General features: G+C 39.9%; 1 protein-coding gene across 3 annotated transcripts in view; it reads left to right on the forward strand.

Annotated features, from left to right (window-relative positions):
- Nucleotides 1-18352, forward strand: part of TIAM2 (TIAM Rac1 associated GEF 2) — an 88523-nt gene that overhangs the window by 45126 nt on the left and 25045 nt on the right. For 2 of the 3 annotated variants that reach the window (XM_032101908.1, XM_032101909.1), the window contains exon 14: nucleotides 11771-11874. In XM_032101908.1, the coding sequence (XP_031957799.1) occupies nucleotides 11771-11874 (104 nt within the window). Of the gene's footprint in view, nucleotides 1-11770; nucleotides 11875-14252; nucleotides 14477-18352 lie in introns of those variants that run through there. The other variant, XM_032101910.1, reaches the window with a different exon arrangement.

Below are 18352 nucleotides of genomic sequence, written 5' to 3' on the forward strand. Positions count from 1 at the left end.
TCCTACTGAATTCTGTAGAGTGACAATATGGATAGTAAGGAGGTTTATTAATTATGATAAAGTTAGAGACATCCACATATAGACTACTGCCGTAGGCATGATTTAAAACACATCAAACAACAGATGTTCTGTGTTTCACAGAGGTAAGGTACGTTGAGTAATGATAAAAACTGTCTAAGCTAGCCACAAACTCTTGCTAAACCATTAAGTAACTATTTCTCCCCCTTTTCCTTTCTGTTTTCATTACTTTGTGCCTATAAATTTGAGATGGAGAAGAAAATGTACCACTAAGGTGGTATATTTGGAACCTGGGCAGGGCTAGCTGCATTTGCTGTCCATTTTGCCAAAGCCATCCCATGTGAGCAATCCTGCAGGAACAAAAACAAGGAGAGGGACCCCTGACAGCACCCCTGCATGTCCAGCAGCTGTAGCCTGGAAGGACCTAATGGCAGCAGTGGGTTGCAGCCTTTGCTGACTTAGAGAGGATGGTGGTATAGAGGACCCGGCTTGGGCTCTGCTGTGTCTTCCTCCTCTGTACCGCAGCCACAGATCTCCAGCTGTTGAACTGGAATAAAAGGGTGATGCACTAGCTGTGGCTAGCACTGGCCGCCAGTGAGACTGTATGGAAGAAGGCGTTTGTCATGCACTTAGGAAACAAAGGCATTTAAGTAACAATCTGAGAAGCTGGTGTGAAGTGTTAAGCTTAAAACTGAAAAGCCTGAACAGCTGCCCGACTGGCAGATACTTGGGCAGAGAAAGTTTAGAATGTTAAATAACCATATAGAAACATACCACTGAGGTGCAGGAGCTAATCAGGCGTTGCTGCAGAAGTGCAGGCAGCTATTTCCTATTATGTTGCTAATTTGTACCTCCTATTGATTACTGAATTAGATAATGAGTCAAATTACTTTGCCTCACCATGAGCTGTTAATGGACAAAGGAATCTAAAGGACTCTGCTCCAGCTTCAAAATGGATGTTTCTGTAGATATTTAGAAAAGAAAAAGAAATATAAGAGAGCATAAAGCTGCCTATAGAATGTCAAACTTGCACAAGTAGGTGGCTGATTGGAGTGAAGCCACTGTTCAGCATGTCGCCCAAAATGTCTTAAGAAAGATGCATGAACGTACTGCCTTTTTCTATACTTGGAAATGTGGAATGTTAAAAGAAGTGTCACTTTCCTCACTGAAGGGTAAGAACAAAGGAGAAAGACTTGTCCTGCTTGATCATTTCAGATCCTAGCCAGAAGTAGGAATTTCTCTTTGTGCAAAAAGAAGCAGCCCAGTTGCATTGTACATTGGGAAGCATGTAAAGCACCTTCTGATGTTTCATAGTTTGCTCCCTGGAGCCAAAACATATGGATGAGAGAGCCATGAAGGGAATCTTCTTGGCTGGTCTGTAATTGCATGTCTTGTTTGGTAACAATTAGTCTAGTTAGTGACAGGCATCTAGGAATTCTGTGTTTAAGAATCCTGTCTAGGAAGTCTGATGTTATGACAGCTGTATGCTAATTTTCTTTCCAGATTTTAACATATGGAAAGGATTCCTGAATGAGTTTCTAGCTACACCAAGGAGTCAGTTGTTACAACCTTGAAGCTAAGTGAGAATATACCTTCTAGCCAGTCCCAAAATAGTTTACAAAACACCCAGATCACCAAAAAGTGATAAAACCCAAAATATCTTACAGAGATTTATTTAAATGCAGTTAATTTTACTTATGTTTTTCTAACACATTCAGTTTTCTAGAAACTTAAGTTGCTTGTACTAGTAGACTCAAGTCATGATAATTTAGCAATGAGAATTTGAGCTAGTTGTTATCTGAAGTTAGTTCAAAGGCTTTCAGAAGAACTTGAAAATTTCCTAGGCAAAAAGAGGAAGGTGGTTTTGAATTGATAATAAATTTAGTGTTTCACTATCTTTTTAACTGTTGGTTAAAGCAGCATGAAAGCTGTAAACCACTGTACAGTTAATAACCACAATTACTGCCTGCAAATAAATTTGGATTTACTCCAGCATTGGAGTGAAGGCTGTGAGTACCAGCTGTGGGGAAAAAAAATGGACTGGCACTGTGCAATAGCTAAAAACTTACATAAATTCCATGAATTGAGCTAACATGAACACTCACTTGAATCTGGAAAACTTAATTGAAGATTAATAAGAATCTACACTTAGGGTCCATGGTACCTCAGCCTCTTGCTCAAATCCATGGAGAACCTTGATGAAGATAAAAAGTGAATCAAATTGCTTTGGCTTTCAGCTTGAAGTGGTAGAGAATACGGTGTGTTTCAACAGATATTTCTCATCTGTGGCTGCAATCTAACCACCTTCTCTTAGAAATCTGTTTTCTTAATGCAGAAGTTACATAGAGACAGTTTTCAGCCTAGAAATCAAATGTGGCCATAAAAACTCCTCATGAATAAGCTCAGTGTGTAGCAGCCATTTTTCATATGTTGAGGCTTGTACTAGTAGGATGCAAGAATGCAAAAAATTTATTTGTTTATTTATTTGCTACTATGACACGCAGAGGAAATAGATGAATACCTTGAGGTAAAGTAGGACTTTTCAGTCCGTTTCTAGGTGGAAATTAGATCTCCACTTGTTACCTGAGCTGGACCATTCTTGTGTTATGGTCTTTGAATTTTTCTTCATCTGACTTACCACCAAATTTTTAATAATCTTTCTCTGGCCAAAGATTGTTTAGAGAAAAAAACTGCCTTTCTTTGAAGGTGTTGTATTCTATGTCTCCAAACACCTCTTGATGTTTACCCAGACCTTGGCCTTCATGAGCAGCAACTCCAGTGTCCTTTTGTATCACAACTTTACTAAACTTACCTAGGGGTATCCCCTTACTTCATCTTCTAGACCCTCCTCGCTTTTACTAGCAATTTTTCCAGTGCAAATGGCCATTGTGGGTCAGTTAATGAATCTTCCATGGACTCTTCTATTGCTTTTCTTCTTCCTGACCATAGTTATTGTGTTCTTTGCAACCTAGATAGAAATCTAAAGGGCTGTAGAGATTGTGTGGGCTCTGTCGTATATACCAGCTGCTGGGTGCCCCTTCCATGCTGATCCCAGGGGATAACATGAGCCGAAGAACTGAAAGGTCTTATCCTCGCATAAGCAAGACATATGAGTTATTCATAGGTGAACTAGTGAACCCAGAACCCTTCATCTCTCTGGTGAAACTTGGATGCCTTCTTTAACAGAGATTGTGAGAGTGTCTCTTGAAAGGCATTCAATAAATTCCTCTGGATCAACTGTTACTTTTTGAAAGATATTTCTTGATGTTTTTCAGAAAGGAAAAGGAAATGCTTACAGATCTATTTTTTCAACTTCATTACAAAAGAGTAAATATACCGTTGAAAACCTGAAATATATTTAGTTGTATCAAATCAAAAGAAATAAGCACACTCATGCTACCTGCCAGGCTGAACTGTTTAACTGAAGTTATGAGTGGTGGTCTCCGACAGAGCATTTTTAGAGCTCATTATGCTGATATTTCTCTTCTCTAGGCAATGCTGGAATGGTTCACCTACCACTCCCTGTTTTTCACTAAGTCTGAAGGCATGAAGACCAACAAAGCTTTGTTCCTTTCTGAGAGTTGGCTCAGACTTTGGTATTATTTGCACCAGGGATTTTGGAAATATTTCTTATCTTCTCTTGGAAATTTACTTTTCTCTTGATAGTAACATTGGCTAGAAGAATATGAGAACTGTAAGCTTATCATAATTAACTGACCAGTCTGGAGAATTTGCACAACAATGAAAAATGCAGCTTTCCATACACCTGGCTTAACTTTATTATCCAAAAGTAATATCTCATTTCCAGATAAACCATGCAGCTGTGTTATGGAAACTCTCTGTAATAGGGAGAGGGAGAATATCCTACATGCTGAAGATCAGCTGTGTTGTGTTCTGTTGGCAGTTTCTAGAACTTTTGGGAATTAGTGAAAACATTGAATATTCTTTTCTAGTGGACAGTCTGGACCTCCTGTAATCCTTTATAATTGTGGATCCTTTTTCTCTCCAGGCTAAAATACATATTACTATCTCAGAAGTAAGTTGATGCCCACTTTATTGCTGTTTTGCATCATCTGTCTGAAATCACTGGACAATACCAGTGTTTAAAAAATGCTGTCAGTTGCTCAGATCTGAGGTCAGGATATCAGTCTTTTACAGACTAGGCCAAGCCCATCACAACTGCTCGAGTGCCACTATATCTACAGCATCTAACTACTCAGATTAAAAACTGCAGCAGAGAGGACAGGAAGTGAGAGTCCTCTTTCCCTTTCAAGTGCCAGAGAACTACAAACAAGAAGAAGATCAGTTTGTTGCAGTGGAGTTGTTAATGAATTTCAGAGCTGGAGTCAGCAAGAAACTGGGGTAGGACAGCTGTCAGGGCTCATAACCCACGTGCACTTCTGATATAAATGTTCTCTTAGTCATAAACATTCTTTGCCAGGATCTTTAAGCACCAGTATTAATGAAACTTAAAGTATTTCTTGTGCTCTACTGAACAGAAAGAGGCTTCTGGCCATTTTTACCTGTGTAGCTGTATTATGTATCTGTGTAATATTTGTGCTGTGCTGGTGATAGACAAACCCAGGATGGGAAGGAATTTCCAGTCTCAGCATGTTCAATCCTCTGCTGGTTACGGCTTTGGACAACCCTATTGATACATTTATCCTATTCCATTTTAAAATAGATTGTTTGCATTCTTTGTGCCTAGGTAAGTCTGTTTCAGAAATCTGTTCATGTGATGGTTGAAAGCCAGTCTTCTAATTATCAGAACAGACATATTCCTGGCCAGTGTAATGACTGATCAGTATCTGCTGGCCTTGGCCATTGCTTAAATAGCTCTAGCTCACAACTGTATGTTGTCAACCCCTTCTCCACACTTCCACACTTTTCTTTCATGTTTCTAGCTCATGAGTCACAGCTTATAGAAGTAGTGGTTCTTACAGGTCCCTGAAACTTCCTTCCATGTGATTTCATTCTAGGACTTCGGCTTCATCTTCAAGGTCATCCATATGTCCTTTATGCATCTGCAGTCATGCTCCTAATTAACGCTCTGTATTACCTTTGAATGATTAGAGTATTTAATTAGAGTAATTCCTATTGTACTTTCTTTGCTGAGACAAATAATGAAAATATCAAACAAAATTACTCCCCAAACCCACCTTGGACAAAATCTACAGTCTAGCTTTTCCCAGGCCTAGGAGTTTATTCAGACAAATCTATTCTTATCTTACCTGCTAGCCAGTTCAGTCTTGTTTTAATTCCTATCCTTTTCATTTTGGCTAACAATTTCCCTTGGGATATTGTAAAAGTTTCTTGTTTCTTTTTTCTTTAAAACTAAGTTTCCAGAAGGCTAGATTTATCCTATATTTTTGTCTTTAAAAAAATCTTTTATTAAAGGTGGATGTCAGATTAGTTTAACACAATCTGCATACAATGTATGTATGTAATATTCCATTTATCTCCATGTTTTTCATTTTTCTTTCCTTGAATTGGTTGTGAAAGCCTAAGGTTACTACATAGGTTACAGATCCATATTTTCCAACATTAGATTACCTCAACATTCTCATTCTTTCTTTAAACATAGCTATTGGATGTTATTCACCAGCTGTATAGCCTCATCCTCTTTTCCCCATCATCAGCTGAATAATTTATTAAAATCCTTGCTCCTGAGTTTCAATTTCATATGCCAGGTTTTATATGTTGAGAGCTAAGGTTTAGTCCTCTGCTGAGCGGCTTGAGTACAGCATGACTTGCACCGACCTCAGACATGGTCATTTCCTGGTCATTAATTGCTGTCCTGCCTTACTCAGCCTTGTTGATTATAGACATATTTCAGCCTGGTTCAACCAAGTCCTATGGGACTGGCTTTACCATGGCCTTTAGAGTCAGAATCTGTTTGTTGTAGTGAATGTTTGGTGATGCAGTAAGTGGATCAGGTGAAGTCAGGGATACCAGGAAAGACTCACAGCTGCTAACTGTTAATCAAGCCTCTTACCTTAGCTGAGACAAACCCAGGTGCAGTTCCCTCACCTGAATCTGATAAAATGTGTGACTTCATCTATCTTGCCTTCTCTCTCCTAACAGGATAGCTATCAAGTAGTGCACAGAGCTGCTGCTCCTCACAGATCTGAAAATGATGCCCTGCAGTGGTCTTAGTTTGTCTTGGTGTGAGAGACTGAGTACATCTAATTTTTCTGTGTCTTCTCATGTAGATGTAGAAGGAATTTTTTATTCAATTTATCATTGTCTTTGGAGTGGCAGGTGGAAACACACCTTCTTGCCATAGTTTGAAAAAAGAGGTGGTTACACCACCTACACAGTGCTTGACATTTGATAACACTTGACATGCTTGTGATGGTTATTTGGCATTTTTGTAAATCAGTGAGAACAGTCTGAAACGGAACAAGTTCTGATGCATTATGAAAAGAGAATCATGAATAAAGGAACAGGATCCTCAGCTCTCTCCCCATGATGATTTTGCCTTTGCAGTGAGCAGCTAAACTGGTAAGAGCATCTCTGACTTGAAAGTAATTAAGGCTTCTTTGTTAATTAAACAGAAGAAGAGAGATAAGTGACATTTGCATTTGCTGATGGCTTCTTTATGGTAAATGAATTGCCGGATGGTCGATGTTGATGTTTTCCAGTTGATTTCCTTTGGATTCTTGGCTGGGATTGTAGCAGAGATTATTATTGTCTCACACATCTGCTAGAGGATGCGTTTCCATTGTACCTCACTGCTCACAAACACATGAATAACTTCCACATTCACCACTTGTACGTGTATCACTGTGTATCACTGCATCAACATGGGAAGAAACATTCCCGTAGGCATACAGAGCTCTTGGATATGCTGCATGTGTTTGTTTTTCAGACCAACTGTCCCATCTGTGTGCTCTGTGCCTTCTTTTAATTGAATGTTGAGCAGTGGGGAACATGACTTAAGAAGTATGCTTTCTCTCAGTTTTTAGTGGTTACACTATAACTTTGTGGCAAGTTTTTGGTAGCAGGAGGCTACAAGGGTGGCTTCTGTGAGAAGCTTCTAGCTGCTTCCCAGTGCTAGCTGGCTCCAATATGGACTCACCACTGACCAAGGCTGAGCCCGCCAGCAGTGGTGGTAGCTCCTCTGGGATAACATATTTAAGAAGGGGGGAAAAAAGCCTGCATGATTGCAGCTGGAGAGAGGAGTGAGAATGTCTGAGAAAGACAGCTCTGCAGACACCAAGGTCCGTGAAGAAGGAAGGGCTGGGACATGCTCTGGGTGCTGGAGCAGACCTTGCAGCCCTTGCTGCAAACCATGGTGAGGCAGCTGTTCCCCTGCAGCTCATGGGGATCCATAGGAGAGCAGAGATCCACCTGCAGCCTGTGGAAGACCCACACCAGAGCAGATGGATATCTGAAGGAGGCTGTGACCCCATGGGAAGCTGAAGCAGGTTTGCTGGCTGAATTTGTGACTCTGCGGGAGACCCACTGTGGAGCAGTTTGTTCCAGAAGACACAGAACAAACCCTGTGTGAGAGACCCACGCTGGAGCAGTTCGTGAAGAACTGCAGCCCATTGGAAGGAGTCATGCTGGAAAAGTTCAAGGAGGACTGTCTCCCATAGGATAACTCAACACCAGAGCATGGGAAGAGTGTGAGGACCCCTCCCCATGAGGAAGAAAGAGTGGCCAAGACAACGTGTGAAGAACTGACCACAACCCCCCATTGACACATGCCCTGTGCTGCTCAGGGGAGGGAGAGAAGATTGGGAATAAAGTTAAGTCTGGGAAGAAGAGAAGGGTTGGGAGAAGGTGTTTTTAAGATTTGGGTTTATTTCTCATTATCCTACTCTGATTTGATTAGTAATAAATTAAACTAATTTTCCTAAGTTGAGTCTGTTTTGCCTGTGAAGGTGACTGCTGAATGATCTCTCCCTGTGCTTACCTCAACCCATGGCCCTTTCAGAATATTTCTTTCTACTGCCCAGCTGAGGAGGGGAGTAATAGAGCTGCTTTGGTAGACACTTGGTGTCCAGTCAGGGTCAACCCACCACACCAACTTAGTATTTTTGTGTCTGGAGACACTCCTGTTTGCTAGACTGGAAAAAAGTATTACTTCAAAGGTTCCTGTATCCCAGCTGGAAGTGATAAACATTTCAACTCACCAAGCATGAATGTGTGTGTATAAACAGGACAGAGAGGTGTACTGCAGCAGAGAAAAATTATGTTACAAGATTTAAACCATGTTTTGTTTAACTTATTAGTATCAGTCCCATTTTTCTTCCAGACAAGTTTATCACAAGGATGTCAGTAGACTAAATTAAATGTACAACTGTAATGGAGCTGTATGGGCAGATTTAGCCATGATACACTCACTATTTACTATGCTGGAAAGCCTCTCAAGCAATGTTTTCAGTGAAGTATTCCATGTGTTCTTTAAGTAGAGAGAAACATAATTTTAGTAGCATCAGAGATATTTTGTTGTTTTTGTTTTTAATAATGATTTTAAAAAAAGCCTGGATGTGCTGGTTTGACCTTGAATTTCAGTGATTTTTAGGAACATATATCTCCTTGCATACTTTTCCGTCCTCATTCCCAGCAAAGAACCAGAATATTATATACTGGAACAAATTTGTTCTCGCACAGTGATAACATCTTTCTTGATTCTGTGCATACTCTCTACAGTTCTATTGCTAGTTTTCCCTGAAAGAATAGTGGTTACCCCAACCTGTAAGGTAACACTTTCACATTACCATTTGTGAACATCTTTGATAGTATAAATTCTATTGTAGAGCTAAATCCAAATTTGAATGTTTAAAGAAAATACATTTTGTAGGGTTTGGCTTTGCCACTCCCCTTCCACTTAGTACTGGAAGTAGAAAGAATTTCAGTATTGAACTTCTTGCTGTGTTTATGTTCTTAAGGTTTGGCTTGGTTTTCTGAGGTTTTTTTGTGGGTTTTTTTTTTTGGGGGGGGGGGTTGGTGTTTGTTTTGTTTTTTGTTTTTGTTTGTTTTGGGGGGGTTTTGGTTTTTTTTTTTTGAGCTATGCAGATCCAAAGGAAGTCCCCTTCCACAGCAAAAGAAAGAAGAGGAGACAGGATATGGACGCTAAACTGATCAACAACCCATACATCCTTCCTTCCTTCCTTCCCCATGTTAGCTCTCATACAATGTAGGATGCAGTAGGATGTCTTTTTTCACCTTGGATTCTTTCCGTGTAACTTTTTTTAGGTTTTGCTATTTAAAATAACATTTACTGTTGCTTCTCCATCGTCAGCAACTCAGTCTGCCAACAGCAAATGCTATAAAAATAGGCAAGACTATATAGACCTACCTCTGACAATCCTATGAACTACAAAGGAAAAACAAAGTGAGGGTGAAGGCAGGAAAAGATGGGTCATCTGGAAAAAGTGATATAATATTCTATTTGCCTACTTTGTGTGTTGTTATCCTGATTTAGTGTTTATGTTGTCTGCTGGTTGTTTTATCCTCTTTTCCTCTTCCCACATTTATGCTCTCTCTTCTTTGCTTGTGTGAGTTAGTTTTACTCCTTTGTAAAGGACAAGTATGTTTAACGATCATTTTGTTAAATGAGTGAAACAGGGTTTTTTTCTGACTAGCTAGCTACCTGAGATCAGACTCTAGATCCTTTATGCCATTGCAAAATGTATCTCAGGTGCCTGCTGTTTAGAGGGGAGAAGGGCTTTAAAACCCAGAGGGCAAGTAAAAAGAGCTCAACTGGGAAACAATAGGAAATAATGTCCTTGGCATCACCTTACCCTGAAAAAATTGTTGTTTAAAAGTCAATTTAAGTTTTAGGTGTTGGCTTGCCCAGGAGTTGACAATGGTGGAAGTCAACAGGCATTCAGGCGTACTCATATACAGCAGAGAGCCTCAAAATTACTTTCAAAGTCCAGAGGGAAGGAGAAAATTATTCAGGCTTGGTGGAGGAAGAGAGGTAAAAGCATAATAAAATAAATAGGCAAGACAGACTCTTTCTTAAGGTCTTAAAGATGATGCATGGCTGGAGTGGAGTTGTGTAAAATGTGGTTTTTCTGCAAAAGTGATAACTCTTGGGGTACTGCATGTTACAAAGGCTCTTTCATATCAGGAGCCACACCTGACTCCGGGAGGAGAAGGTAAGAAAGCCTGAGGGGAGAAGAGTGATGAGACCTTGTTTCTGCAAGGATAGGGAAATGAGAAAATTTGCCCTCTGGGTGGAAAATGTCAGCCTCAATGCTCAGCTTGACCTGGGCGCCTTAGTAACGCATAGAAAAACCCCAAGCTGTCAGTGTGCTGAGTTATTTGCCTGTCTTTCTCTGACTAGTCTCTGGAGTCTGTCAGCCATGTTTTGTCTTACCAGGAAGCTCCTTGTGGGTTGCAGGGTTCTCTTTTGGGCCTAAAATTCCCATTTTCCTCCCTGCTTCAGTCCACGTTGGTCAATTCTTTCTGAGAGGAGCTGGTCCTACTCTGCATGGACAGGACAACGGCAACACCCAGGCAGCTAAATTCTATTGTCCTTCCCAATTTCTTTATTGCAAACTGTCATGATTTTACTTCACGATGGGTGGTATTTGTTTTAATTACAGATTCAGTTGCTGGTGTCAGTGATAAAATAAGAATCTTACCTTTCACTTAAAAATAAGTTTCCAGCATTTGTAGGTGTTGAGAAAGAGTTTGAAAATGTGGTAATGTACTGTGTATTGTACTCTAGAGGCTTAAAGGCTAGGAAACAAAGCAGCAAATTTTAACCCCCCCCTTTATTTTATTTCTGTTTTACCATGTGAGGTGGCTGAAAATCCTTTTTCCTTTTTCTTTCCTTTTTTTTTTTTTTTTGGCAGTTGCTTTATAATTTTCAGCTACATGGATTGATAAAACTGCAGATCAAAAATCACTTCTTAACTTCTAGGATTTTTAATTAGAATTTCCATGTGAACATCTCTGCAGGTTTTCAGCAGACAATTGAGGAAATATAAAGAGAAAGAACATCATTTTTATATGAATGTTCAGCATTGTTGGATAGCTCCTGAGTTTATATGTAAATGTTACTGAAACTACAGTCTGTCAGTAAGTAGAGCAGGGCAGTGCTGCCTCTGGTTTTTGCATTGTGCCAGCTACTGCATAGATGGACCCCAAACTTAGTAAAATAGGTAAACTATTTGGAAGAAGAAGGGCATGTGTCTGTATTATGAATTATGGTGTTTGTTCCAGGGCAAAATTATCTTTTTTTCTTAAATCTTTAAAGGATTCAGGACTAAGTCATGTCGAACAATGGTGTGCTCATCCAAGGAGAACTGCTGAGTGCATTTAATAATCTTCACTGGTTGTCTCAGCACAGAGTGTGCTGATTATAGATAGTGCTGCCTTCAAAAGCATGCTGTTAGCAAGAGCGTGAGGTTTATTTTGGTAGATCAGATATGCACATTGCTTCAGACAGTCTCAGATGTCCAGCTGCTGTTGGGAAAGCAAGAGTTTCAGGCATAGTTGCTCCTTGCTTTGACCTCTCCCATTGTTTTCTGAGGGGTGGGGAGGATTGCAAATTTTGTATTCCTTCTGGACATGGCACTTAGTGTCCTGGTCTAGTTGACATGGTGGTGTTAGGTCATAGGTTGGACTCAATGGTCTCAGAGGTTTTTTCCAACCTAATTGATTATATGATTCTCTCCCCCGGTGTAACTGTACTAGACACTGAAAGTGTTGGCAGGTGAGAGTAAATACTTTTCTGTTTGTGTCCTATAACCCTCTAATTTATTTATGTGTTTTATTTCAAATGCAGACTTTAGTAATGTGCCTGATGTCACATCCAGTTTGAAAAGGAGCAGCACTGATGGCACTCTGGACCAAGTGCCACACAGGGAGAAGACTGATCCACCTTTCAGGGTAAGAACATGCTTGACACAACAATCCTTATGAACCAAAAGGCAGTATTGCCGTGTTAATGCTCTGCATTTTGTTGAAAAGAATTGAACATGGGGCATTAATTTGAAACATTTTGTTTGCATATTAGCTGTACTTGATGTTTTAGTATCTTGAGGTTGCCCTGACAGGTCAGTATATACAGCACAGCTGCTGCATCTGCAGGAGCAGTGTGATGGCGGCAAAAGGCAAACAGGTAGAGACTTGTCAAATTCATTTTTCTGTGTGGCTTGAGCCCAGTTCCTGCAGAGAACAGTAAAGCTGCTACAGCTTTCTAATTGATTCAGTTTGTTTTGTCTTTTTGCTGATATTTCCAGGGCTCGCTATTAATATTGCAATGACCATAGCAATGCTATGTCACTAGTTTTATACTGGACTGCAGACTTAGAGAGGTGCAGTGTTTGAGAGACAGTGATTGCCACTCTCTAATTTGGAGACCCTTTATGTGTCTGCAGTTACTGTTTGACTTTGGCTGGACTAATGGTTGTCCTTCTCTCAGCCAGGACTTTGAGGGCTGAGGCAGGAATACCCAGAATTAGTGTCCACCTTCAGATGCACTGGTCTCCGAAGAGCAGCTTTTTGTCCATTTTGCTCTGAATCAGGCAAACTGCAACCTGTGTCCAATTCAAGTGCATATGGTTTTGATCCTCCCAACTGCAAGTGTGGGTAGTGTTTTTGTGTTGGTGGCCATGATTTTACCTGGCATTGCCATTCTGACAACAGAAATGCGTTTTTAAATTCTGTTGATGAGTTGGTTGTATCTTCAAGCAAATTTGTGTTAGCACTTGTGTTAGCACTCTTGCATAACAGGAATGACGTTAGAGTTTTTATGGTTCTGGAATATATTACTGTCTTGTGCTAGGTTGTATGAGAAATTGGTAGAGATGAGGCAGAATGTAAAAACTCAGAAGACTGGAATAGGGAAGATACATTATGCCTCTAACCATACTGAGAGGAGTTGTAAATCTTACTTTTGTAATTACTTTGTAACCTAATTCAGTCTTATATAGGTGATTTTATGCCCTTTCCCAAGAGAATAAGAAGCCCAGTGATTGTGGGTCTTCAGCCCATCTCCTGCTGCTCAGGGGGATTCCCACAGGGATGATCTGTATCCTGTGTAACAATTGCTTATGCTTCCCCCAAGTCTTTGCAACCAGAAAAGAGTAAACTGGATTTTCTCCCCTTAGGACACGTTGTTCCTTTGAAAGGAGTATAGTGGATTTCTCTGCTCTGCTGTTTTAGGACTTCTACCTGGCTTTAGGGGCGGGGATCTTTGTGGGAGCACAGCAGAGGTGACCCTGGAGCTTAGGATGCTTTGATGGCTGTTTGCACCAGGCCAGACTCCCCTGGGTGCCTTGGGGTGTCCTGCTCACCCAGAGTATGTGCTGTCCCCCGTGCACTGTATGAACATAAATGCTGACCTTCTGTCCTGCTGGATGGGAGGAGATTCTGGGGCACCAGCTTTGCTTTAGCAGAAGAACAAAGCCAGTTGTGATGGCCTGTGTCAAATACACCAGGTGCCAGAAAATTAGGGAGAGTTCCAAGGATTTAAATACACAGAGAGCAATTGATGTACACTAGTTGTTGCTCCTAATGCACTAAATTTGCTTCAGTGCTCTGAATTACATGCTGCAATTAAAGCTCAAAAAAAGACGGGAAAATGGACAGGTCTGCTCCCTGCCCTCCCTCCAGCCTCAAATCTGTCAGATTCAGCAGTTATTAGGGCTTTTGCATGATTTGCTGAAGTAATTGCCCATTCTGTATTGCAGTTCACTTCTTGAACTGACATGCAGGTCTGCTAGTGTCATTTTAAAAACTATCTGAGGCTGTCCTAGTTTTGTAGGTACAAGGGTGGAAAACAGCCTAGCAATCAGAGGCAGTCTGACTTGGACTGCAGCTGTAAACGAGTCTGTGACAGCTCTACAATTTCTGCAAATGGTTTGTAATTGATTGCTGTCTTTCTGTTGGAGGGTGCCTATTACCGTCAGAGCTTTTTGTCTGACCCTTTTGATATCTCCAATAGATGTAGAAGTAAAGAAAACCCAAACCTAACAGTTAAGTTCAGGTGGTGTATATTGTCTGTGCTTTTGTGCTTATGTATAACAGGAATCAAAATTATTTCTGTTTTTATAGCTGTAATTTAGGACTGCTCACTAGATGAACAATAACTATTGCTAATAAAAGCTAGTTTGAGGAAATTGTGCAGTCTCAAAAAGTATAGCATCTGGATTTGGGTTTGTGGATATTTTTTTTCCCTTTGCCTTCTGTTTCCTGCATGTGCTGGCTTGACCTCCCACGCCTGTAGGACACCATTAGTGCAGTAGGCAAGTAGGCGATGCTGCAGAGGTATGGGGGAGAGGAGCTCTGTAAGCACAGCTCTGTGGAGGAGAGGCTGGCGGTGCTGAGAGTTCTGAGCATAGCCTGGAACAACAGGCAGTTTGGTATTATTTCAAGGGAGACACAGCTAGAGATGCTCACTTTCCAGTTGACAGCAACTGTAGATGTAATTGTTTGGCTCTGAGGGAGCAGGCTCCTTTGAAGTTTGGTTGATATTTTCCCGTAACATGTAAGTAAACAAAAAACAGTCTTAAAGCTTTGGATGTTATGGTTGCATGTCTGATTTCTGGATTTTGTGTTTCTTGTTTGGAGCATTTTTGTTTGTCTGTTTTTCACTATTTTCTTCATCTCATACCAAGCTAAGGTTAGGCATCGTCTTAACTGCAAGTACAGTGAGGCATTTCAGAAGTGCCTTGTAATCTCAAAGAAATAAGTCTTTTGTTGCATGTGTACTACATTCAAATGCACCTTCATTCAGTCAGTCATTCATTGATTTTTTTTTTTTTTTGTAGGCTGAGAAATGAATGTATTTAGGATAGTTATATGTTTGTCTTTCATCTGAGAGCTAACAAATCAATTAGGAGGGCAAGAGAGGGTAGTATCGTTCCAGAAATGGAAGCCGTCCCTTAAGTTATAAAATATTATTAAAAATACATGGATATCAAGAAGCACCCATTCCAGATGCTCATTAGTTCTGACAGCTCTGTATTCTCTGGGATACCTCATTTGTACTTTAATACCTTTAACCTTATTTTCAATTTTATAGATAGGGATAGATACTGTACTTCTAACACATTTTGCTGCAGTACATTTTCAAACTGTGTTAAAATACTGTTTATGTGGCAATAGCATGTTGTCATTGCTAATGTTGTTTCTGGAGTATGTAGGTGTTCTATTGACAGAAGAATATGTGACCTCAGAAAATGTGGGAATTGAGCATACCTGTCGGTGTAATTAAGTTTAGTTGTGTTTAATCATTTTGAGAACTAATTGTCTGTGCTCCTGGTACTTAGTTAAATCCTGGTATGTTGGCAGTTGCCAAGAATCAAGCTTTCTGTACATCAAAGTAGCGTGAAGCTGAATGAACAAAAGATGCAACTTTTCCTTTCTAGCCCACTGTTTTTTTAAGATGAAGTTTAGTAGTCTGTTACTAACTTGCTTATCTCTACTTTGTACTTTCAGTGTATTAAAAATAACCTTTTATGAAGCATAGCTAGAAGGGGAAATTTTACTATATAATTACCTATTATTTTAAGGTCTCTAGAAAGACTGCTGTGATCTGACTTTTGGTTGCTCTGAATCTTTTGAGTGTCGTCGGAGAGATGCATTTCTGAAATCATGTTAAATTCTAACAGACATAAAGAAGTAACTTCATATAAATGCATGTGTGAGAAGGGGAAGATGTATTTTCACTTCAAGTATTTTACAGATCATAAGAAAAAACCTTAGGGTATACTCTCTGCAAATATCTCACATAACTTCATTATATCCTCAGCCGTATCTTAGAGGTCTTTAAGAAACTCAAGAAACCCAGTAAAAATAGCTGGTGTGATGGCTTTTAATCATTACAGAAGTAGTCAATGAATGCAGAGTGGTTTTATGGTAGCACCTTCAAAAATTAACATTGCAGGTGCAGAAATGGAAGCTGCCGTGTGAGAAACTTTGAATGTTAACAAAAATTTGCTTTCTAAAGAGTGGTCAACTGCTTTCAGTTTTGTAATGCTTTTGAAATGGTGCTGTATTTCTTTCAAACAATGAAGTAAAATTGATCCTGGGAGTAAGTTGAATACAGAAACTTGGAGAAATTGCCTTTGCTGTTGCCTCTTGAAATAAGTCACTTTACTCTCAGCACTGGTTATTGACCATACATGAATGTCTGTATATGAGGAAAAATCTATCCCCATCACTTCTTAATAAAAAAGAAATAAAAAATTCTGTACACTGCAGAGGCAGAAAACAAACTTTTTTTTCCCTTGGGAATACCATTCTTATTGCAATGACCAGAAGTTACAGTTAAAAATCTTTGAACACCTTTCCCTAGCTTGAGCTTATTTAGATTATCTCAACTAATTCATCTTCCCCTCCTGTTTCATGACCATGTTCACTTTCCCTTTATCTGATAAGGAAATGAGAATTCATGGCAAGTCTGATCAGCAGAGTTCATGGCACCTTTAGCAAACATAAATCTGCATCTCCTGCAGGATGGAGCATTTTCATCAAATGCTTTCAGCTTTTCATGGGGATGAGGTCCAGGTCAATATGATGGCACAACTTGAAATGCCCATTTTTAGATATAGCGGACAAAAAGAGGGTGGAAAAAATGTGTCCTTGTGTGTTTCAGAAGTCTGATTTTTGAATGCTTGAGTTTCCTATGTAATATCAAATCATCCTTCCAGTGTTTTTGAAGCTTGTGTGTTCTGTTTATTGTGATGCCGATTGTTGACATTCTTCCACTTGCCAGGGCAGTGAGAAGTACATTTCCATGAAGTTGGCATGTCTGGGACTGTGGTGAGAAATCTGGTTTTTGGTCTCCCTGCACACAGTGCTGCTTTTCGTGCTCAAGGAGCCAACATATACATATGCCTGACTTGGGCAACTGTTCAGGGCTTTTTTTGTAGCTCCAGTCTAAAGTACATGTGCAATTGAGCAGCTCATTTCCATATCTGATGATGCCCAGGAGGTGTGAATGCAGTCAAAAGCAAACCCATCTTCCAAGTTCTACATCATGCAGCTATCTTAGGAGGCTTCCCAAAACAGATGCAAAATATATGTGTTGGGATGTCAAAAAGGAAATCCCTGTTACCTATTAGTTGATTTCACACAGCTATTTCTATAATGAAAATCAGTGAGTATTGTAAAGAGTTCGCTGCATTTTGTGGTTTTGGCCTCTTGTATATACAGTATAGCCCCCACTGGAGGGGTGGTTTTCATAAGTTGCAGAAATTAGTATTTTGTCTTCAAAATCTCTAAAGCTGATTTCAAAACCCCTTCACCAGTAGTAGGACCACAGCCATCAACCTCTCATGCAGAATAATTTAAGGGTAAAAATCCTGAGGTACAATATACTTTGAGGTCTAGGTTCAAACCTGGATGAGAGAAAATCATCTCTTTGCTGGTCTGCCTGAATGCTCAGCTGTTAAAGAAAAAAAAAAAACATGGTTTGATTTTTGGGGAGAGGAAGGGGGCAACTGTGGTAGTTGCCATGGAATGGCAGGGGTGGAAAGTAGTTAGTAATAATTAGTCACACAATTTCAGTCCAGTCCCAACAGAAAATTCACGCAACTGTTCAATGTGTGGAAGATTTGAATGGTATTTTATCTTCCAGAAGAATGCAAGTGGATGCTAGGAATGATGTATTCCTATGATTTATTACCATTGTACACTGTGATCTGTAGTAGATGTACTGTGGAGTAGTTCAGGGCACTGTTGTTCAAAACACACCCAACTGCATTCTACTGCTGCTGTCAGTAAATGTAATCCTATTTATTATATGGATCATATGTATTATATATAATATATATGTGGTAGTTCACTGATTTATTTTGATCTGGCGATGACACTCATCACTCTCAGAGATGAGTATGAGATCACCAGACTGACTATGTGTCTACAAGCAGTGTATATGAAATAATTTTGTTAAGCAGACTGTAAAAATCAAAAATCTTGGAAAGGGAATATTAGTAGTAGCCAAGTAAACACCAATTGTTGAGCTCTATTGAAAGAAAGCCGAGCAGCAATGACCAGAAGCTCAACAGAGCTCCAAACCCATTTCTTGCATGGAGGCAATTCCAGCTGAACGTCGTGATGGCTTCTCATTAGCTCTGTTTTGCATTGCCTGGGCATTTCCCATTTGCTCAGCATGTCATTAATTGCAGGAGAGCTGCCTGCCTGAAGGTTTACTCAGCATCCATAGGACATTAATGATTTTTCCTTTATTTTAATCATGAAAACGTCTCTTTAGCAGTTGATGAGATCTAAAAGCTTGGGGAGTAGTCTGCAATTAACATCTTTTTTTTTTCCTTCGTAGGAGGGGGATTAACAACATGGTAGTCTCAAAATCATGTATAACCTCTGCAATCCAAGTGTCATTTTCTTCCAGATGTGA

This window comes from Corvus moneduloides, chromosome 3 (assembly GCF_009650955.1).
Source record: "Corvus moneduloides isolate bCorMon1 chromosome 3, bCorMon1.pri, whole genome shotgun sequence".
NCBI classification, from domain to species: domain Eukaryota; kingdom Metazoa; phylum Chordata; class Aves; order Passeriformes; family Corvidae; genus Corvus; species Corvus moneduloides.